A 24,107-nucleotide genomic window follows, 5' to 3' on the forward strand; every position below is an offset into this window, starting at 1 on the left:
GACGCTGGTGACACTATTTACATCTAAAAATACAAGAGTCTGGATATCAAATATCTAACCTGAGATGTAGCACAGCATTTTGTATAATATCACGCTTGCTATTTGCCTTATGACATATCCTAACAAAAATAAATGTGCTACTAATGAGATGTAAAAATGACATCTCTATGTAATGTTTTACAACAACGGTAACTCAGTAGGATTCACATTAACCCAGACATTGCAAGGGTAATAGAAACACGCTATCAAACGTGGTGTGTGCTGGTCCCTTTCACTATGAATGGGCTAAAATAAAAAGCAAAATGTGCAACTTAAATCTATATAATACAGATAAAAGAGGTATATATATTTTATATACTATAAATATGTTATCCTACATCTAAACTTAAACACTGTGATGATACTGTAATACCAAAATAAAGCATTGTAAGTTAACATTCAATTTTGTATTTCGAAATATGGAAATCTCATTCTTCTAACTTATATTAAAAGTGCAGCCCCAGGATTACTTAACATTCTGTGCATGGACAACACGAGATTTGTTTATCCAAGAGATTTGTGCTGCTTTAAGAGAATCTGACAATATAAAAATGTGCAATTTATCTAATATAATCAAGGCCAAAATGTTTTATAGCTAAAGTTTTATGATACCTAATCGCCCATATGAAAAAACACAAAAAAAAACCCAACATAATGGTCCACAAGTGAATGTTTTTTTTTTCCAACTTCACCCACCAGGTCCTCTTACAACTCTTATTTCAAGTAAGAAATATCCCAAGAATGGAAGGCCCTCCACCTATGAGCTATTTTAGTGCCACTAGACTACAGTAATCAATGTGTAACTGCAAACCTTGCAAAGGTTGAATTATTTGAACAATGTTCTAGAGCACTTATATAGACGTGCCCTAAAGTCTATTTTGAGATGCACCAATGTATACAAGTGACAGTTTCATTAAGTTAAATGCTTTCTTTTAAACTGTGTAAAAATGATAAAACATGGTGGGTCTATGTAGAGTACTACGCCTTGGAGAGAGATAAAGTGGATGTAGATAAAGTACCAACCAATCTGCTCCTGTCATTTTTCAAACACAGCATGTAACATGGCAGTTAGGAGCCGATTGGCTGGTACTTATCTCAGTCCACTTCTTCTCTCTCCAAAGTACATAGAACCCTGTGCCACAATCAAAAATGGTCTTACTGGGAATATACTATTGCTCAAGTCAATTTATCTAATTGGTACAAACATAAGCTGGATTTCAATAACTTTAGACACTCCGGGGTATATTAACTAAAGTGCGTGTTTTCGAATGTGGAGATGTTGTCCATGGCAACCAATCAGATTCTGATTATTATCTTCTGGAAGGTGCTAGATAACCAAGTAGAATCTGATTGGTTATGTGCGACACCTCCTACATATACAGATACTGTGTATGTGTGTGTATGTATATATATATATTTATTTTACTTTAAATTAAATTATAAAAATTGTTTAAAACTAAAAATTATCTAAAAACCATTAATGTTAATACCACCAAACATCAAATGGTGAATACAAATAGCAAATTTCAAACTGCAAATTGTATAATTGATGATTCTATCGATAACAGGTTTTTGGACAGGTTCAGAATATTAGGTCGACAGCGACCATGTTGACATGAGAATGTCAACATGGTCATAATGTCAACAGTAATCATGTCAGCATTCACTATGCTGACACTGGTTAAATTTTGACATGGTCATAATATCAACAGTATAATTTTGAGGTGTGCCTAACCCTAATGTCAACATTTTCCAGATGTTGACATTTTAACCATTATGACTGCATAGATATGTCAGCATTATGAATGCATACCTTTTCGAACTGGTGATATTCAATCAACTTTCAAATTTGTTCCAAATTTTCAAGCATCTTGAAGCACACTATATTATAGCTTGTACACTGTGGTGGACCGGTGTCCTGTCTAAGGGCCTGATTCCGATAGGTATGGTATTGCACAGCTGCAGGGAAGCAGCTGTGCAATACCATACAGCTAATATCCTAAAGCTGCAGAGGCGCATATATAGGAAAAAGATGCCTCCTGCCAGCATTTGCGATCCGAGTGCTGCATCCTAAGACCCAGCACTGGATCACCATTGTGACCATCGATTGCGGTGGTTGCAGCCCTTGGCCATCTGCGCAAGGCGACTCTTACTCAAACTGACCACTGGAACGCCTCTGCTGGGTCCAGGAAGTCTGCATCCATCAATGCAGACTCTTGGTTCGGCACATCCCCATTTTGTAGAACAGTCCCTGATGCGGTCTCTGCTCCCTAATGGCAACAATATGTCAATCGTGCTGCGGGGGGATTGCAAGCGATCACATAGGACTTGTTATGCACATGAGCAGTTCCCCCACCATAAAGTTAGTATGTAAATCACAAGGTCTATGTATTTACCTGAATCAGGCCCTAAGTACATACCATGGGGTAAATTTACTAAGATGGGAGTTCTATTTAAGATGGGATGTTGCCCATAGCAACCAATCAGATTCCAGGTATTATCTTCTCGAAGGGGCTAGATAAATGAGACGTAGAATCTGATTGGTTGCTATGGGCAACATCCCATCTTAAATAGAACTCCCATCTTAGTAAATTTACCCCCATGTCTCCAAATTCCTGGTCTATAGTCAAACACCTGTGCAATTTGGATACAAAATAAATGAACTAAAACAGAACATAAAAGCTAGGAGTGATAATTGTCAGCACAGGGGTAAACCTTAATTGCTATCTTGAAGCTGGTGAACAGTACATGTTGTCACAAACAGCTTTATATTATTGTAAATTCATAACTAAATTGAATAAAGTGTTTGGAACATCCTAAAAAAAAATTAATTAAAATAGTATTTTGTTCCCATTTGCCAATTTGTACTAACTAGTCAGTACATTATATAGTTGGTTGCTATTAGTAGCCCTTATTAAATACAACTGTTTTATCCTTGCTTTGTAGGTACATATGCTATCATTTGCAGAATACACTAAACAATATCCACACTTAACAAGAGGAAAGAAACCTGGTACACAGCTACAGTATTAAAGTTAATCCATGCAGAGGACAAGCAGAGGAGATATTTGCACATTCTGGTGCCTATTTGTATATGTAGAAGTGTGTACCGAGCGCTATATATATTTGTGCAACTATGTTTCTTTTTATATTGTTATTCTGAGTGTTTTCTGGATGTACAGTATTCTCTTTTGCACCGATTCTTAGCAGCCCCTATCTAAGGCTTTACCAATTCAGTGATGGTGATGCCTACATTAAAGGACAGACGTATAGTACCTTGGATTTCAATAAATTATTGTAATAAATGAGGGTTTTTACAGCTAGATACCTTGTTTGAGCAACATTTTACTTTTTTACATCCTCCAATGCTTTAGGACAAGAATGGTGATGATGGACGGCCATGTGGTGCAATGGATGTTAGCGGAGTGTCTGTTTTCCTGATTAACAAATAAAAGAGACAGCGGGAGAGATGTATTAAGCCTTGTAGAGTGATAGGGTGGAGAGAGATAAAGTACAGACATGTCCTCATACATCTAGCCTCAATACACCATGCAGTGTGAGATGCCTGGTGAGTGAGTGGCCAGGTTCCGTGTAACTTTGCTAGCGTCTTGTGTGTTTTTCTTGCCGAAAATGCATCTTAGTCTCAACAAGATGCGATTATGGTGCACCAGGAGACTGTGCTGATTTAACCGATATGCAACACGTGTTTATTGTGTGTGACGGAGTGAGCACAATGGAACTTGTTTTGGAAAAAAGCTGCGGCTGCTACATTGTCGCACTCTGTATAAGATTTAGAAACTCAGGGGGTAATTCTGAGTGGATCGCAGCAGCAAGTTTGTTAGCAATTGGGCAAAACCATGTACACTGCAGGGGAGGCAGATATAACATTTGCAGAGAGAGTTAGGTTTGGGTGGGTTATTTCATTTCTGTGCAGGGTAAATACTGGCTACTTTATTTTTACACTGCAATTTAGATTTCAGTTTGAACACACCACACCTAAATCTAACTCTCTTTGCACATGTTATATCTGCCCCCCCCCCCCCCCCCCTGCAGTGCACATGGTTTTGTCCAACTGCTAACAAATTTGCTGCTGCGATCAACTCAGAATTAGGTCCTCAGTCGCACACAGATATACAAATGTCACATATGAAATTTATCAGGGCAATCTCCTGGTGTGTTGCTACTAAGATTCATTTTCGGCAAAAGAGACGCCCAATGCTAGCAGAGTCTCATGCAACCTGTTGCGTCAAGAGGGGCTGTTTGAGCAACTGCAGCAATGATGTATGAGGATACATCTATTCCAGCCTATCAGCTCCTAACTGCCATGTTACAAGCAACATAAAAATGACAGGAGCTGGTTGGCTGGTACGTTTTTCTCTCCAAGATTTAGTAAATAGACCCCATAGTTATGAATTATCTCTGCCAACTTCATCTGAAAATTAACACTGGCTAGATGAGAAAGAGAAGTGCATTTCAGCCAGCAGTATGCACTGCAATAATTGTCTTCTATAGCAGACACTGGAAATTTTGTGCAGTACTTTGACTAAATTTCATAAAGTGAATATCTGCCCTGTAAAATACTTGTAGGCAGGGCCTCCTTCAGGGAGTGCTGCGGGTATAGCTGTCCAGGGTTGCTCATGCCGCCGTCTGGCCGACGCTCTGCTCCGCCCCCTTTTCATGCCCAAGTTCTGACACTTTAACAGAAAGGGGGAGAGGACGCTGCAAGCTTCAATTGTAAAGTCCCTCCCAAAATGGCCACCGCCTCAGAGGAGACAGTTCTTAAAAATACTAGAGGAGGCTTCTCTAGTATCATTAATAACCGTCTATTTTGAGGCGGCGGCCATTTGGGAGGGACATTTTCAATTGAAGCTTGCAGCGTCCTCTCCCCCTCCTGTGACAGTGTCAGAACTCCGGCATGAAAAGGGGGCGGGGCTACACGGAATGAAGGGGGCAGAGCTACACGGGACCAGGCTGCTACCATAGGAGAATGATCTGCAACAGCTCTTGCCAGCCTGTGATAGGTAAGTTGAGGGAGAGTAAGAGGAAGTGTGTGTGTGTGTATATATATATATATATATATATGTATGTGTGTATCTTTGTGTGTGCAGTCATTATGTGTAAGTGGCGCTACTACTGGAGGCATGTATAAGCGGCACCCCTACTGGGGGGCATTATGTGTATAAGTAGCACCGCTACTGGGAGCATTATGTGTATAAGCGTCATTAATATGTTGTTGCTCAGTATGTGCACAGGATTTTTTTTTTTTATATATATATTTATTTATATACATATATATCTTTTGTTTTTTTATTTAATTTGGGGGGGCTGCCTATTTTGTCAGTCCCAGGCCCCACATTTTCTGGTGGCAGCCCTGTTTGTAAGTCTATTCTCTGGCAATATCAGACATATTTGTCAAATTTAGCCAGCACAATTATTTGTAATGTTTTACTACTCTTCTGATGTTGATATTAGACACACACATTGCCCAGAAGACAAATAATGAAATAATGGAGATTACAAGAGAGGTAATAAAATGTAAGGTTTTTGGTGCACTGGATGGATGTTTACTTATCATTATTTATAGTCCATCTAAAATATATAAATCTAAACAACATGCTGAAGTAATGTATGTGCGTATGCTTTGCATTTAAATAGAATACTTATCATGGCGGCATAATAAAATGCTTGTCATGCCAGGATAATATTCATGTGAAAGGTAAGTCATGACCAAACGTCTTAGTACTGGAAGTACTGTACGAGTGAAATTGCCAGTATTTGCATAAGAACCAAACTATCAATTAAGAGGTAGCCTTTGCCTTTGTCATATTGGTGATGGGCATACACAAATGTATCACATTAACAAATGGCATTCATATAAACAAATCATATTAGAGGCCACCCAACAATAACTATTCCTATATTGGTGAAAAGCAAGTTACAGTAATTCCATCAGATCAGGAGGCCCACGTCACCAGCTCCCTGCTGCTGCCGGTATACTGACTTAGCTGGCAGGCTGCTAATGAGATAGTCCGTTCACTGCACACAGAATAAGACTACTACAGTATGGGGCCCAGTTGTGACCTTGTTAAATATCAGCGCCCACTCCTACACAAGAATAAGGCATCTTTCACATGACAAGAAAATCTACTTTAATGACCTGAGCTAGATTTTTCATGGAAAAATACACAAGTCAAAAACAAATGAAAACGTAGGGCCTTAGGAATGGATTTTATGCAATTTCTTAAAATATAGACTACTGTAGATGGGCTTTTTTACGTTTTATTCCACTTGCGAAGTTCAACATATTGTGTGTGCTTATTTTAAATAAAATATATCATTTCTAGCATAAAAATCACCAAAAGGGTGGATATATTGCAAATTGTTGTTAGACACTTCCTAAGGGACAAAGGTCTCTCAACAGCATCTATGCCATGACCAGTGTTTAAGAAAGTAGGGGGCCCGTGTGCAGTCTCCATATGGGTCCCCTCCTCTTTAGCAACCGATGCAGGTGAGTAGACTCTGACAATGTGCCAGTCTACTGCGCATGCGCAGGTCTCCAGGAACATGGGGGGTCATTCCGAGTTGTTCGCTCGCAAGCTGCTTTTAGCAGCTTTGCACACGCTAAGCCGCCGCCTACTGGGAGTGAATCTTAGCTTATCAAAATAGCGAACGAAAGATTCGCAATATTGCGAAAAGACTTCTCTGTGCAGTTTCTGAGTGGCTCGAGACTTACTCTGCCAGTGCGATAAGTTCAGTGCTTGTCGTTCCTGGTTTGACGTCACAAACACACCCAGCGTTCGCCCAGACACTCCTCCGTTTCTCCAGCCACTCCCGTGTTTTTCCCAGAAACGGTAGCGTTTTTTCACACACACCCATAAAACGGCCAGTTTCCGCCCAGAAACACCCACTTCCTGTCAATCACATTACGATCACCAGAACGAAGAAAAAACCTCGTAATGCCATGAGTAAAATACCTAACTGCATAGCAAATTTACTTGGCGCAGTCGCACTGCGGACATTGCGCATGCGCATTAGCGACTAATCGCTCCGTTGCGAAAAAAATAAATAACGAGCGAACAACTCGGAATGACCCCCATGGTGCAGGTATGTCCATATTAATGTATAATCACACTCAGCTGCTACATAATACCCCAAAATACTTGCCTCCCAGCCTGCAGCCAGACAGTGAATGTTTAACAGCATGCTGATTGGTGAATGGCTGGAGCTATCAACAAATCAGAGTGCTGACAGCCATTCAATATATGGAAGCATGTGGACAGACGGCGCAGGACTGCAAAAGAGGCATATTATGATTTTTTTTAGAAATGGTTCCCGTTTATGGGTGGTTAGGGGTCCCAGTGTATTGCTTTGCCCAGGGACTCCAATGCTGTTAGGACGACCCTGGGTGTGCAAGAACCATGTTCTTGGTGACAAATAGCCACCGATGCATATTCTGGTGATTTGTGTATTGCCGCGACTGACAAGGAATCCGGAGAGATATTAAACGTGTGCAGTGTGAGACCCCCTGGAGCACACACCCTGTACCCATTATAGATGTGCCACTGGCAATGGCAGGGGTGGTATTCACATGACCTCCTTCAACATCCCGCCCCCTCACTATCCCGACGGTCGGCATGCCAACCAACAGGGACTATTTCCACTCGTGGGTGAACCTGTGGCAACCGCAGGTGGCTACCGAGCCCGTAAGGGGCTTGCTGCACTCGCTCCCCCCCGTCGGTATGCTGCCAGGATCCTGGCGTCGGTATGCTGACCGTCGGTCAGCCATACTACACCCCAATGGCAGACCATCCTCATTTAGAGCAGTTTGGGTTTGTAAAGTAAATGTTAGCGCAACCTCTGTACAAAAATACTAGGTAACCCATCATTTCTATATGGGCCTGCAAGACATCTCAAGCAGCAAAAAAACAAAAAAAAACCCCCACTACTTCTAGAAAAACAAAATGTTCAGAGCACAACCGATTAAAATACATAAAACGACCATATAAATACAAAATGGGACAAAACTCAGTATGAGATTACAGAAACAAAAAAGTAAAAGGTTTTGAAAGGAAGTGCAAATATGCAGTCAGTCTCACATTCTGGCAAACTACTTTCAGGAAAAGACAAGTAGAAGCAGCACTATACATCTATTTATACACTACTACAGTAAGTTAGCAGGTATTAAACAAGTTTCAGCAGATATTAACTTGATTTTTTGTAGCTTTTTTGAGTATATCACATTTTTTTCTGTTTGGGCGCCTGCACCTTTCATCAATGCTAGGAATACATTCGTAATGCCATACTTCTTCCATCTTATCCACAGGGTACACTGCCTCCACATAATGCCGTATTAGCCGTAGTCTTACAGGATCTAATTGCTTCTTGTTGCATGCACCTGAATGGTTGTACTGTAGCCTAAGATTTTCTGGAGTAAACAGCTCTGGGAAAAGTCTTACTAATAGTCTGGCAGCGAAATTACCAACAGAAAGGCTCTGTTGAACAATGTCTCTTACTTCTTTATCGCTCAGAAGGTACACTGAAGGCACGTGAAAGTCAGGCGGTGGAACAACAATCTTATCCAGTGGTATTTTGCAAAAGTCTTTTGTACTGCGCTCAGGAGGCAGAGGTGGTCCTTCAATCAGATCTCTGTACCTGTCAGAGTTCAATTCAAAAGGCACAAAGTCTCTCCTCTCCGGCATAGGCACATATACCTTCCTCTGTTGCTGATAGGATCGCCTTTGCTCAGTATCCCTCCGACGGCATCTCTCGTCCAGCTTCCCTACAAATTCCAGAGTCCAAACTCTGTCATTCCTTGCTCTGGGGTAAAGCATTTGCACATAATGTCGGATAAGTTTTATCCGAACAGGATCAAGCTGTTTCTTCCCTAGTGAGCCACTACAGTTATATTGTTTTCTCAAGTTCTCGTGTGTGAAAAGCTCGGGGAATAAATGAACCAGAAGCCGTGAGGCAAAATTGCCAATAGACAAACTAGTCTCATATATATTTTTAATTTGCTCTTTACTGAGCAGGAACTGTGGAAAAGGAACCTCAAAGTCCGGTGCTGGAATGTCAATATTATCAAAGTCAAATGGAACAAGCCATATTTTTTTGGACCTTCTTCCTGGTTTATCAATATCAGCGCCATCTTCTACCTTTACAAGTGACAGATCATCAGGCAGGTTAGAATCGTAACAGTCGTCCCTTATGTCGTCACATTCACTACCATCCATAAACACGCTTTCCAACTCATCATTTATCCTCTGCACACACTGCTGCAGCCAAATATCTTCCTCTTGAACATCGGGAAAGTAAATCTCTGTATACTGTCGAATCAGTTGCAATCGGTGAGGATCAACAACAAAATTCTCAGGCTCCCCAAAACACCTGTCACTGAGCTTTCTTTGGTTAAAAATTTCAGGAAACAATCGGTGAAGTAAAAACACAGAAAATTCCCCTGGAGAAGAAGCCTCCTCCAAAAATTCATTGAGGTCTTCTGAATTGAGAGCATATTCTGAGACAATGGCATTGGCCCTTTCCAAAGTTATATTTTCCACCTGCTCTTTAGTTTCAACAAAATGAGAATTCTGACATGACTGACTCTCAAAAAAGCTGGAGGCCTGTATACTATGATGGCTGCTCTCCATTTCCCTCTCAGCCCAAAAGCGATTGAAAAAATCATTTATCTGAGGTAAGACATCAACCTGCCAGACAGCATTATTTTTTACAGAAGGATGGCATGCTTCTACATAGTTCCTTATAAGTTGCAAATGAAGGGACTCCAGTTTATTCTTATTGAGAAAGCCACAAGTACTACAGTTTCTGGATAAGGCATTACTTCCAAAAAGCTCTGGAAAAAGTTGAACCACTAGACGACATGCCAGGTCACCCGCCGAGGTGCTTTGATCCATCACCTGCTGAAGCTCCGCACTAGTAAGCTGATATTCAGGAGGTGGATGAAATTCTGCCACCATGTCATGAGGGCTGACTTTTTTCTTTATTCTACTTACCTCAAGTGATAATAGGTCTACTTTACTGTGGAGCTGTGACATATTGGAATTAAGGGTATTGAGTGTGAAAAACATCTTTTGTATTAAAGAATATATGTTTGAGTCATCACTAACTGGTGAAGCTATTGAAGTGCCGCCAGTTTCTCGTTTACGAAAGTCATTAAACATGCGAGTGGTTGAAGGACTGCCTTGATTTGTCTTGTCATAAAGGTCATAAGATAGCAATAGATCAGATGTAACAGGATTTCTTTTCTCTGTAATCTTATGTGAAATTCCATACAAAGGCTTCTTATAAGATGTGGCAAATTCATTGACTGTTTCCTCTTCTTCACCTGGAGATGCAGCATTGTACTCCACACTGGTAGTTAATGACTCAAAGTTTGAATGTGTAGAAGATTCTGAATCCCTGTTTCTCATACATGAAAGAAGGGTCTAAAATATAAAAGATACAATCTGTAAGTAATACTCTAAGAATGCATTACATTAGTGCTGGAAGCATCATAACATGCACATATGAAGGGAGGCTATAAGGTATTATTTGATTAGAAGAGATACATTATATAAAGAATGCTAAACAAAGAAAATTCAAACACTCATTGAAAATTTGTAAAATATTTATTACATATCACTATATTATGAGGGGTATCCAATTAGCGGCGGTAATTTACTGAGGCCAATTAATTCACCGGGGGCTATCCAATTAGCCCCGATAACCCGGAGTTTATCCCCAATGCCGGCACTTATTGGGGATTATGTTTCACTTGCCTCAAGTATGCAAAGAATAATCTGCGATAAATCCCCCCATGACCCACAATAAGTGCCGCGAAAATACATAGATCCGTGGCTTTTTGCGGGACCTATGTATTTTCACATGAAAAACGGGTGCTTTTCATGGTACGTAGGGGGTCATTCCGAGTTGATCGCTAGCTGCCGTTGTTCGCAGCGCAGCGATCAGGCAAAAAATCTGCATTTCTGCGCATGCGTATGGGCCGCAGTGCGCACGCGCAACGTACTTTCACAAAAAACTATGCAGTTTCACACAAGGTCGAGTGATGCTTTTCAGTCGCACTGCTGATCGGTGAGTGATTGACAGGAAAGGGGCATTTCTGGGAGGTAACTGACCTTTTTCCGGGGGTGTGCTTAAAAATGCAGGCGTGTCAGATGAAAACGCAGGCGTGCCTGGGGAAACGGGGGAGTGGCTGGCCGAACGCAGGGCGTGTTTGTGACGTCAAAGCAGGAACTAAATAGACTGAAGTGATCGCAAGGTAGGAGTAGGTCTGCAGCTGCTTAGAAACTGCTTGAAAATATTTTTGCATCAGCTCTGCGATCCTTTCGGTCGCACTTCTGCTAAGCTAATATACACTCCCAGAGGGCGGCAGCTTAGCATGTGCACTGCTGCTAAAAGCAGCTAGCGAGCGATCAACTCGGAATGAGGGCCATAATTGGATAGGGGTGATTAAAAAAACTAAAAAACACCCGTTTATCGCAGCTGCAGCACTATCGTGGGTATTTGAATACCCCCCCTATGTTGAAATATCTATTATGTAAATAATATATTATTTGATAATGAATATTATATTTGTGAATATTTAAGCATTTGATGGCATAATATGAAATATAAAATCAATACCATAGATGATCCCACAAATATAAAAATAAATAAGATCACGCGAAATTGCTACCGCAAAGCTCAAGCTGGTTTTTCCATTACTGACCACTATAAAATATACATCCTCTTAGAAACGGAACACTGTGGGTGAGTACCAATGAAGTGTATTCCGTTTGTTTCTGATCTCAGAAAAAAATAAGAATTTGCTTGCCGATAATTCTATTTCTCATAGTCCGTAGTGGATGCTGGGGACTCCGAAAGGACCATGGGGGATAGCAGCTCCGCAGGAGACTGGGCACAAAAGTAAAAAGCTTTAGGACTACCTGGTGTGCACTGGCTCCTCCCCCTATGACCCTCCTCCAAGCCTCAGTTAGGATACTGTACCCGGACGAGCGTACACAATAAGGAAGGATTTTGAATCCCGGGTAAGACTCTTACCAGCCACACCAATCACACCGTACAACTTGTGATCTGAACCCAGTTAACAGCATGATAACAGAAGGAGCCTCTGAAAAGATGGCTCACAACAACAATAACCCGATTTTTGTAACAATAACTATGTACAAGTAATGCAGACAATCCGCACTTGGGATGGGCGCCCAGCATCCACTACGGACTATGAGAAATAGAATTATCGGCAAGCAAATTCTTATTTTCTCTAACGTCCTAGTGGATGCTGGGGACTCCGAAAGGACCATGGGGATTATACCAAAGCTCCCAAACGGGCGGGAGAGTGCGGATGACCCTGCAGCACCGAATGAGAGAACTCCAGGTCCTCCTCAGCCAGGGTATCAAATTTGTAGAATTTAGCAAACGTGTTTGCCCCTGACCAAGTAGCTGCTTGGCAAAGTTGTAAAGCCGAGACCCCTCGGGCAGCCGCCCAAGATGAGCCCACTTTCCTTGTGGAATGGGCTTTTACAGATTTTGGCTGTGGCAGGCCTGCCACAGAATGTGCAAGCTGAATTGTACTACAAATCCAACGAGCAATAGTCTGCTTAGAAGCAGGAGCACCCAGCTTGTTGGGTGCATACAGGATAAACAGCGAGTCAGATTTTCTGACTCCAGCCGTCCTGGAAACATATTTTCAGGGCCCTGACTACGTCCAGTAACTTGGAATCCTCCAAGTCCCTAGTAGCCGCAGGCACCACAATAGGCTGGTTTAAGTGAAATGCTGAAACCACCTTAGGGAGAAATTGAGGACGAGTCCTCAATTCTGCCCTGTCCGTATGAAAAATTAGGTAAGGGCTTTTATAGGATAAAGCCGCCAATTCTGAAACACGCCTGGCTGAAGCCAGGGCTAACAGCATTACCACTTTCCATGTGAGATATTTTAAGTCCACAGTGGTGAGTGGTTCAAACCAATGTGATTTTAGGATCCCCAAAACTACATTGAGATCCCAAGGTGCCACTGGAGGCACAAAAGGAGGCTGTATATGCAGTACTCCCTTGACAAACGTCTGAACTTCAGGAACAGAAGCTAGTTCTTTTTGGAAGAATATTGACAGGGCCGAAATTTGAACCTTAATGGACCCTAATTTTAGGCCCATAGACAGTCCTGTTTGCAGGAAATGCAGGAATCGACCCAGTTGAAATTCCTCTGTAGGGGCCTTCCTGGCCTCGCACCACGCAACATATTTTCGCCAAATACAGTGATAATGTTGTACGGTCACATCCTTCCTGGCTTTGATCAGGGTAGGGATGACTTCATCCGGAATGCCTTTTTCCTTCAGGATCCGGCGTTCAACCGCCATGCCGTCAAACGCAGCCGCGGTAAGTCTTGGAACAGACATGGTCCCTGCTGGAGCAGGTCCTTTCTTAGAGGTAGAGGCCACGGGTCTTCCGTGAGCATCTCTTGAATTTCCGGGTACCAAGTCCTTCTTGGCCAATCCGGAGCCACGAGTATAGTCTTTACTCCTCTCCTTCTTATGATTCTCAGTACTTTTGGTATGAGAGGAAGAGGAGGGAACACATACACTGACTGGTACACCCACGGTGTTACCAGAGCGTCCACAGCTATTGCCTGAGGGTCCCTTGACCTGGCGCAATATCTGTCCAGTTTTTTGTTGAGGCGGGACGCCATCATGTCCACCTTTGGTTTTTCCCAACGGTTCACAATCATGTGGAAGACTTCTGGGTGAAGTCCCCACTCCCCCGGGTGAAGATCGTGTCTGCTGAGGAAGTCTGCTTCCCAGTTGTCCACTCCCGGAATGAACACTGCTGACAGTGCTATCACATGATTTTCCGCCCAGCGAAGAATCCTTGCCACTTCCGTCATTGCCCTCCTGCTTCTTGTGCCGCCCTGTCTGTTTACGTGGGCGACTGCCGTGATGTTGTCCGACTGGATCAACACCGGCTGACCCTGAAGCAGAGGTCTTGCCTGACTTAGGGCATTGTAAATGGCCCTGAGTTCCAGGATATTTATGTGAAGTGACGTTTCCATGCTTGACCACAAGCCCTGGAAATTTCTTCCCTGTGTGACTGCTCCCCAGCCCCTCAGGCTGGCATCCGTGGTCACCAGGACCCAATCCTGAATGCCGAATCTGCGGCCCTCTAGGAGATGAGCACTCTGTAACCACCACAGGAGAGACACCCTTGTCCTTGGAGACAGGGTTATCCGCTGATGCATTTGAAGATGCGATCCGGACCATTTGTCCAGCAGATCCCACTGAAAAGTTCTTGCGTGGAATCTGCCGAATGAAATCGCTTCGTAAGAAGCCACCATCTTTCCCAGGACCCTTGTGCATTGATGTACTGACACTTGGCCTGGTCTTAGGAGGTTCCTGACTAGGTCGGATAACTCCCTGGCTTTCTCTTCCGGGAGAAACACCTTTTTCTGTACTGTGTCCAGAATCATTCCTAGGAACAGCAGACGTGTCGTCGGAATCAGCTGCGATTTTGGAATATTTAGAATCCATCCGTGCTGTCGTAGTACTACTTGAGATAGTGCTACTCCGACCTCTAACTGTTCTCTGGACCTTGCCCTTATCAGGAGATCGTCCAAGTAAGGGATAATTAAGACGCCTTTTCTTCGAAGAAGAATCATCATTTCGGCCATTACCTTGGTAAAGACCCGGGGTGCCGTGGACAATCCAAACGGCAGCGTCTGAAACTGATAGTGACAGTTCTGTACCACAAACCTGAGGTACCCTTGGTGAGAAGGGCAAATTGGGACATAGAGGTAAGCATCCTTGATGTCCAGAGATACCATATAGTCCCCTTCTTCCAGGTTCGCTATCACTGCTCTGAGTGACTCCATCTTGAACTTGAACCTTTTTATGTAAGTGTTCAAGGATTTCAGATTTAAAATGGGTCTCACCGAGCCGTCCGGCTTCGGTACCACAAACAGCGTGGAATAATACCCCTTTCCCTGTTGTAGGAGGGGTACCTTGATTATCACTTGCTGGGAATACAGCTTGTGAATGGCTTCCAATACCGCCTCCCTGTCTGGGGGAGACGTTGGTAAAGCAGACTTCAGGAACCGGCGAGGGGGAGACGTCTCGAATTCCAATTTGTACCCCTGAGATACTACCTGCAGGATCCAGGGGTCCACTTGCGAGTGAGCCCACTGCGCGCTGAAATTCTTGAGACGGGCCCCCACCGTGCCTGAGTCCGCTTGTAAGGCCCCAGCGTCATGCTGAGGACTTGGCAGAAGCGGGGGAGGGCTTCTGTTCGTGGGAAGAGGCTGTCTGCTGCAGTCTTTTTCCCCTTCCTCTGCCCCGGGGCAGATATGAGTGGCCTTTTGCCCGCTTGCCCTTATGGGGACGAAAGGACTGAGCCTGAAAAGACGGTATCTTTTTCTGCTGTGAGGTGACTTGGGGTAAAAAGGTGGATTTCCCAGCCGTTGCCGTGGCCACCAGGTCCGATAGACCGACCCCAAATAACTCCTCCCCTTTATACGGCAATACTTCCATATGCCGTTTGGAATCCGCATCACCTGACCACTGTCGCGTCCATAACCCTCTTCTGGCAGAAATGGACATCGCACTTACTCTTGATGCCAGAGTGCAAATATCCCTCTGTGCATCACGCATATATAGAAATGCATCCTTTAAATGCTCTATAGTCAATAATATATTGTCCCTGTCCAGGGTATCAATATTTTCAGTCAGGGAATCCGACCAAGCCACCCCAGCACTGCACATCCAGGCTGAGGCGATTGCTGGTCGCAGTATAATACCAGTATGTGTGTATATACTTTTTAGGATATTTTCCAGCTTCCTATCAGCTGGTTCCTTGAGGGCGGCCGTATCAGGAGACGGTAACGCCACTTGTTTTGATAAGCGTGTGAGCGCCTTATCCACTCTAGGGGGTGTTTCCCAACGCGCCCTAACCTCTGGCGGGAAAGGGTATAATGCCAATAATTTTTTAGAAATTAGCAGTTTTTTATCGGGGGAAACCCACGCTTTATCACACACCTCATTTAATTCATCTGATTCTGGAAAAACTACGGGTAGTTTTTTCACACCCCACATAATACCCTTTTTTGTGGTACTTGTAGTATCAGAAATGTTCAAAACCTCCTTCATTGCCGTGATCATGTAACGTGTGGCCCTACTGGAAAATACGTTTGTTTCCTCACCGTCGACACTGGAGTCAGTGTCCGTGTCAGTGTCTGTATCGACCTGAGGTAACGGGCGTTTTATAGCCCCTGACGGTGTTTGAGACGCCTGTACCGGTATTAACTGATTTGCCGGCTGTCTCATGTCGTCAACAGTCTTTTGTAAAGTGCCGACACTATCACGTAATTCTTTCCATAAGACCATCCAGTCAGGTGTCGACTACCTAGGGGGTGACATCACTAACACAGGCAATTGCTCCGCCTCCACACCATTTTCCTCCTCATACATGTCGACACAGCGTACCGACACACAGCACACACACAGGGAATGCTCTGATAGAGGACAGGACCCCACTAGCCCTTTGGGGAGACAGAGGGAGAGTTTGCCAGCACACACCAGAGCGCTATATATATATATATATATATATATATATATATATATATATAGGGATAACCTTATATAAGTGTTTTTCCCTAATATAGCTGCTGTATATATTAATATGCCAATTTAGTGCCCCCCCTCTCTTGTTCTGTTTCTGTAGTGCAGGACTGCAGGGGAGAGTCAGGGAGCCTTCCTCCAACGGAGCTGTGAGGAAAAAATGGCGCCAGTGTGCTGAGGAGATAGGCTCCGCCCCCTTCTCGGCGGCCTTTCTCCCGCTTTTTAATGGAAAAATTGGCAGGGGTTAAATGCATCCATATAGCCCAGGAGCTATATGTGATGTATTTTTTGCCAAAAAAAGGTTTTTTTATTGCGTCTCAGGGCGCTCCCCCCAGCGCCCTGCACCCTCAGTGACCGGAGTGTGAAGTGTGCTGAGAGCAATGGCGCACAGCTGCGGTGCTGTGCGCTACCTTATTGAAGACAGGACGTCTTCTGCCGCCGATTTTCCGGACCTCTTCACTCTTCTGGCTCTGTAAGGGGGCCGGCGGCGCGGCTCCGGGACCCATCCATGGCTGGGCTTGTGATCGTCCCTCTGGAGCTAATGTCCAGTAGCCTAAGAAGCCCAATCCACTCTGCACGCAGGTGAGTTCGCTTCTTCTCCCCTTAGTCCCTCGGTGCAGTGAGCCTGTTGCCAGCAGGTCTCACTGAAAATAAAAAACCTACTTTAAACTTTTACACTAAGCAGCTCAGGAGAGCCCCTTAGCCTGCACCCGTCTCGTTCGGGCACAAAAATCTAACTGAGGCTTGGAGGAGGGTCATAGGGGGAGGAGCCAGTGCACACCAGGTAGTCCTAAAGCTTTTTACTTTTGTGCCCAGTCTCCTGCGGAGTCGCTATCCCCCATGGTCCTTTCGGAGTCCCCAGCATCCACTAGGACGTTAGAGAAATGGTTTTAATATCAACACATGAAGGAGCAGACCCAATAACAATCAATTATATCAGATTTTTGCAGTCAGGTCAGTGAAAGTTAATGTAAGGTTGGCAGCTATAAGTTACATAAGATATTCCTTTTACATTAAATAATCCCTTATATGCGAAGAGGAAATATAAAGACTTTTTACATACACTCACTCAGCGGCCATTTTATAAGGTACACTTTTCTAGTACTGGGAAGCATTCACTTTGCTCTCAGAACAGCTGATTTCTTTGTGGAATGGGTTCACCAACAATTCTTTAAAGCGTATGGGGAATGTTAAGAAGATAGCAGGACACAGCTGGTGCAGATTTGTTGGCTGTACATTCATTCTGCAAATCTCAAGTTCCACCATATGCCAAAGGTGCTATACTGGATTGAGATTTGGTGGCTGCAGAGGAAACTGAAGTACGCTGCACTCACTGTAATGTTAGTGGAACCATCTTTAGATGATGTGCCCTTTGTAACATCCGGTTTATATACTAACAGGAGATAAAGGGGGCCAAACAAACAAAGGCAGAGAAAATCCCTGTACATATCTCTTCTTGATATATACTAAAGGAATATGCTCTGCCTTCAGCTTGATAGCACTAGTATCGGTGATGCACCTGGGTCACTAGCGCAACGGCAGTGCTAAGTGTCCTAGATGGATGAGGAGAAGTCACTTACCACTGGGTGTCTTCCCTAGCACTGATATTGCCGTTCTGCTTCTCCACACAGTGGAAGCTGGATGTAAGCTCTGTCAGATGGCTGGTTGTCAAAAAGTTTTTACAAGAAAAACATAAAATCTTCCTGCTGCTGCTCTACGGGAGACAGAGAGGGTGAGTCACAGCCACTCAACTTCCTCTGCCCTGATGCCGGCGAGGGGGAGTGGGTATCGTTCACGCCCCTCAACGTATCTATTATCAGTAACATTCACAGTGGCCGGCTCCTGCTTCACATCGGTAGCAAAGCACAAGCAGCTTTTTCTCCATTCTCCAAGTGGAGTTTTAGCACACATACCTGACGGGGCATTATATCCTGATGCAGGGAGCCATAGGAAGATGTATAGACTGTGCCCATAAACGGAAGCACATGGTCACCAACAATACATAAGTAAGTTACGGTATTTAAACATTACTGAATTTGCAGTAAGGGGCTTAATGTGTGCCAGGAAAACATTACACTACCACAAACATGTATGAACAGCAACCGAACCTTTAGCCATGACTACATATTTTTATGCTTTGAATTGCTACCACATAATTGGCTGATACTTGCATTAAAGAGCAGGTGTACCTAAATAAGTGGCCACTGAGTGTATAAACTGAACTTTTTCCCAACCTAAGTGGACACTTAGGGTGAATTCAGTTACACATGGCACTTACCTCTTGTAGCTCCCAGGCTTAGGGGTATATTCAATAAGAGTTGTCGGAATGGACCCAACAACCCCTATTCAAAAGAGCAGCGGAGGAGACAGAGCGGACGGGGGAGGAGAGGAGGGGACGGGGGAGCGGCGGCTGCAGCAGAGTAACAGGAGGCTCACGGCAGCGTCCACTCGGCTCCAGTAAGCGGGACCTCGCTTGCTGGAGCCGGGTGGCCGCTGCGTTCCTGCTCTCTCCGCTGCTCCCCCGCTGCTCCCCCGTCTCCTGCTCTATTTTAAAGTCGGATTGAGTCTGTCGGAAACGGGGCTAAAACCTATCGGGTTTTGACCCGCTTCAGACAATGCACGCTGATCGCGGCTGAAGCCGCAGATCAACGTGCATTCCGACAAGTCGGGTTTCCCGACTTGTTGGAATAAATGGGGCCGTAATAAATAGGTCGGAACCCCTTCCGACCTAAAACTGACGGAAGCTGCCGTCTTTCCGACAAGACGGCAGCTTCCAACAGTTATTGAATATACCCCTAAGTGTCCTAGGCTATCCAATTACAACCCGTGGTAAGCCCGCAGGCTGCAGTTAACGCTAATTTCTGTTCACATCCTCCTGAGATGTAAACACAAATCTTGGTCAAGTAGGGCTTTCAGGGCTTGCTGTGACTGCCCGCAATTGGTTAACTCGTAGCTCCAGACACTTAACACAGAATCGATGGGACACCGCTCAAGAAAACAAGTTGCTAACTACTAACTGAACAGCTCTGGGCGTTAAACCCAGATGATGTAGCAGTGTTTTAATTCCCGTGGCTGATTGCATTCCCCTTTAAAAAGTGAAATAACTCATTTTTGGGAAGTAAGGTTTAAACTAGAAAAAAAAATGTTTTGGATGAAAAAGCCTGATGCACTTAATTAATTCAATCTTTCAGAGTCCACGATCAGTCTAAAGGTCCTATGCTGCAATCCACTCTTCTGGCTGAGCCAGTTGGAATAAGTTAATGGGGGGAGCATTGAGAAATTCTCATGTATGCCTGTATATTTTATCTTACGTGCGTTGTTTTTCCCTTGTATTAAATGGTATCCATTAAATTGGTTTCATTTATACATGCATGCTAGAGTCAGGATCTTCTCCAAAAATATTTTGAATTTATAATATCACAAGTTCTAGGGAGGAACCAGTAGATCATCTTGGCAGCTTGGCATTATTTGAAGCGCCATATAGTGTTCATCCATAGATTGTAAACTCAGGGGGGCAGGTGCTGCATATTTCTGTGCGATATACTGTAAATTACTGTTAATAAATACATATTTCTGATACCTCTTAACAATGTTAGCTACTTTGGGCACTGCCATCTTTATCTTCCGGTTAAATCCTGGTATGTCTTGATATTTTATTTGCTTGTGCCATGATCCCCTACTGGGCAATATATCAGCACCTCAGCTTGTTCGAAACAGTATGAATTGAACAGTAACTTGAAAGCAGAATGTAGTGCGGGACTATAGGACATCCTGGCAGATAGGGCATAGCAGGAGTTTGGTATATGTGTGTCTGACATTTACAATGCTGAAATGCATTATGATTATGATTATCTTGTCATTGATAGGTTCATAATGTAGACACTAACCATGACTGTTGACGTTGAAAAATGTTGACATTCAATTTTTTTTTTGTCATTCTGTCCCTAACCCTAATCCAAACAGTTACCCCGAGACTAACCCTAGCAGTAACCCTAAACCTCATGGAAATATCGACATTTTGCAGTTGTAGACATTAATGGTGTCAATATTTTAACCATGTTAACATCATCATCAATATCGATCTTCTGCTGTCAACATTGTGAAAGCCGATATGTTCAACGGTGACATTGTAACTGCATAGGTAAGAATAGGGTTCTTACAGTATAATGACTTTTGTGTTCTTTCAGAAACGACATTTTTAGATTTGGCTAAAGAATTTTTTTAAAGGGCAAGCTAAGCCTTACATGCATTGCTTATATGAACAGTATAGCCTGGAATATGGAAGAAATACAATTCATAATCTTTGAACGGTACTTTATCATTTCTATACTATACTGTGTGTTACTACTCTATGTGCAATGTTCAACATGTTATATTCTTTAACAGAGAATATTTTATTAACCACTTGCCTGGCATGGTCGCATCAGATGCGACCATGCCAGGAAGTGCTTTATCGGACCTGGTCGTACAGGATGTGATCAGTCAGACCGTGCCTGCAGCAGCAGGAAAGAAAAACTGCCCTCCGCTGCTGCTCTCAGAGTGCCTCCCTGCACCCTCCCCCAGTATTTGCCGTGCTGCCGATCGGTTAGCACAGCAAGATCCCCCCCAGCGGCTGCTGCAGACAATAGCAGTCGCTGGGGAAGTGTAAATTCACTCCCCCAAACCCCCCCATGTATACCTGGTGGCTTCCCCAGCGTTTAAATAGAAAGTTGCGATGGTCGCAATATTTTCAATGCTCGCGATGTTCCTATGGTGCTGAACGAAGTTCCGATGTTTGTGGGGAAAAAACAAGTTTTTCCCAAATATAAATACATATATTTTTGTAACTATTTTTTGGGGATAACATGAAATTGATGTTCTTAACCTAATTCACTTATAAAATAAAAAATCGACAATTTCTGAGCTGTTTTTGGAAAATAATTTGTCAGTTAAGTGGTTAATTAAACAATCCCTTAGCCTATAAAAAAAAATAAGAATTTACTTACCGATAATTCTATTTCTCATAGTCCGTAGTGGATGCTGGGGACTCCGTAAGGACCATGGGGAATAGACGGGCTCCACAGGAGACAGGGCACCCGAAGAAAGAATTAGGAATACTGGTGTGCACTGGCTCCTCCCTCTATGTCCCTCCTCCAGACCCCAGTTAAGGAAACTGTGCCCGGAAGAGCTGACAGTACAAGGAAAGGATTTTGGAATCTAGGGTAAGACTCATACCAGCCACACCAATCACACCGTATAACTCGTGATAAACTTACCCAGTTAACAGTATGAACAACAACAGAGCATCAGAAAACCCTGATGCAACCATAACATAACCCTTATTTAAGCAATAACTATATACAAGTATTGCAGAAGAAGTCCGCACTTGGGACGGGCGCCCAGCATCCACTACGGACTACGAGAAATAGATTTACCGGTAAGTAAAATCTTATTTTCTCTAACGTCCTAGTGGATGCTGGGGACTCCGTAAGGACCATGGGGATTATACCAAAGCTCCCAAACGGGCGGGAGAGTGCGGATGACTCTGCAGCACCGAATGAGCAAACACAAGGTCCTCCTCAGCCAGGGTATCAAACTTGTAGAACTTTGCAAAAGTGTTTGAACCCGACCAAGTAGCTGCTCGGCAAAGCTGTAATGCTGAGACCCCTCGGGCAGCCGCCCAAGAAGAGCCCACCTTCCTTGTGGAATGGGCTTTTACTGATTTTGGAGGCGGCAATCCAGCCGCAGAATGAGCCTGCTGAATCGTGTTACAGATCCAGCGAGCAATAGTTTGCTTTGAAGCAGGAGCACCCAGCTTGTTGGATGCATACAGGATAAACAGCGACTCAGTTTTCCTGACTCCAGCCATTCCGGCTACATAAACCTTCAAAGCCCTGACTACATCTAGTAACTTGGCATCCTCCAAGTCACGAGTAGCCGCAGGCACCACAATAGGTTGGTTCAAATGAAAAGATGACACCACTTTTGGCAGAAATTGCGGACGAGTCCGTAATTCTGCCCTGTCCATATGGAAAACCAGATAGGGGCTTTTATGTGACAAAGCCGCCAATTCTGACACACGCCTAGCCGAAGCTAAGGCCAACAGAATGACCACCTTCCACGTGAGATATTTTAACTCCACGGTTTTAAGTGGCTCAAACCAGTGTGATTTCAGGAAACTCAACACCACTTTAAGATCCCAAGGTGCCACTGGTGGCACAAAAGGGGGCTGAATATGCAGCACTCCCTTTACAAACATCTGAACTTCAGGAAGAGAAGCCAGTTCCTTTTGAAAGAAAATGGATAGGGCTGAAATCTGGACCTTAATGGACCCCAATGTTAAGCCCAAAGTCACTCCCGACTGTAGGAAGTGAAGGAAACGGCCCAGCTGGAATTCCTCTGTAGGGGCATTCCTGGCCTCACACCAAGCAACATATTTTCGCCATATACGGTGATAATGTTTAGCCGTCACGTCCTTCCTAGCCTTTATTAGCGTAGGAATAACCTCATCCGGAATACCTTTTCTGCTAGGATCCGGCGTTCAACCGCCATGCCGTCAAACGCAGCCGCGGTAAGTCTTGGAACAGACAGGGCCCCTGTTGCAACAGATCCTATCTGAGAGGCAGAGGCCATGGGTCCTCTGTGAGCATTTCTTGCAGTTCCGGATACCAAGTTCTCTTGGCCAATTCGGAACAATGAGTATTGTTCTCACTCCTCTTTTTCTTAAGATTCTCAGCACCTTGGGTATGAGAGGAAGAGGAGGAAACACATAAACCGACTGGAACACCCACGGTGTCACTAGTGCGTCCACAGCTATCGCCTGAGGGTCTCTTGACCTGGCGCAATACATTTGTAGCTTTTTGTTGAGGCGGGATGACATCATGTCCACCTGTGGCAATTCCCAACGACTTGTAATCTGTGTGAAGACTTCTTGATGAAGTCCCCACTCTCCCGGGTGGAGGTCGTGCCTGCTGAGGAAGTCTGCTTCCCAGTTGTCCACTCCCGGAATGAACACTGCTGACAGTGCTTTTACGTGATTCTCCACCCAGCGAAGAATTCTGGTGGCTTCCGCCATCGCCACCCTGCTCCTTGTGCCGCCGTGGCGGTTTACATGAGCCACTGCAGTGATGTTGTCTGACTGAATCAGCACCGGTTGGTTGCGAAGCAGAGGCTCCGCTTGACTTAGGGCGTTGTATATGGCCCTTAGTTCCAGGATATTGATGTGCAGACAAGTCTCCTGACTTGACCACAGACCCTGGAAATTTCTTCCCTGTGTGACTGCCCCCCACCCTCGGAGGCTTGCATCCGTGGTCACCAGGACCCAGTCCTGAATGCCGAACCTGCAACCCTTGAGAAGGTGAGCACTCTGCAGCCACCACAGAAGAGACACCCTGGCCCTGGGGGATAGGGTGATCAGCCGCTGCATCTGAAGATGCGATCCGGACCACTTGTCCAACAGATCCCACTGAAAGGTCC

At 44.2% G+C, this 24,107-nt stretch overlaps 1 protein-coding gene across 2 annotated transcripts in view; it reads right to left on the reverse strand.

The window, feature by feature from the left end:
• Positions 1-4,124: 4,124 nt before the first annotated feature.
• Positions 4,125-24,107, reverse strand: part of BEND3 (BEN domain containing 3) — a 66,346-nt gene continuing 46,363 nt past the window's right edge. For both annotated transcript variants that reach the window (XM_063917068.1, XM_063917067.1), the window contains one exon: positions 4,125-10,478. In XM_063917068.1, coding sequence (XP_063773138.1) covers positions 8,232-10,478 — 2,247 coding nt within the window. In that variant the 3' untranslated portion in view covers positions 4,125-8,231. The remainder of the gene's footprint in view (positions 10,479-24,107) is intronic.

The sequence above is a fragment of the Pseudophryne corroboree genome, chromosome 4 (assembly GCF_028390025.1).
Source record: "Pseudophryne corroboree isolate aPseCor3 chromosome 4, aPseCor3.hap2, whole genome shotgun sequence".
In the NCBI taxonomy this organism is placed as follows: domain Eukaryota; kingdom Metazoa; phylum Chordata; class Amphibia; order Anura; family Myobatrachidae; genus Pseudophryne; species Pseudophryne corroboree.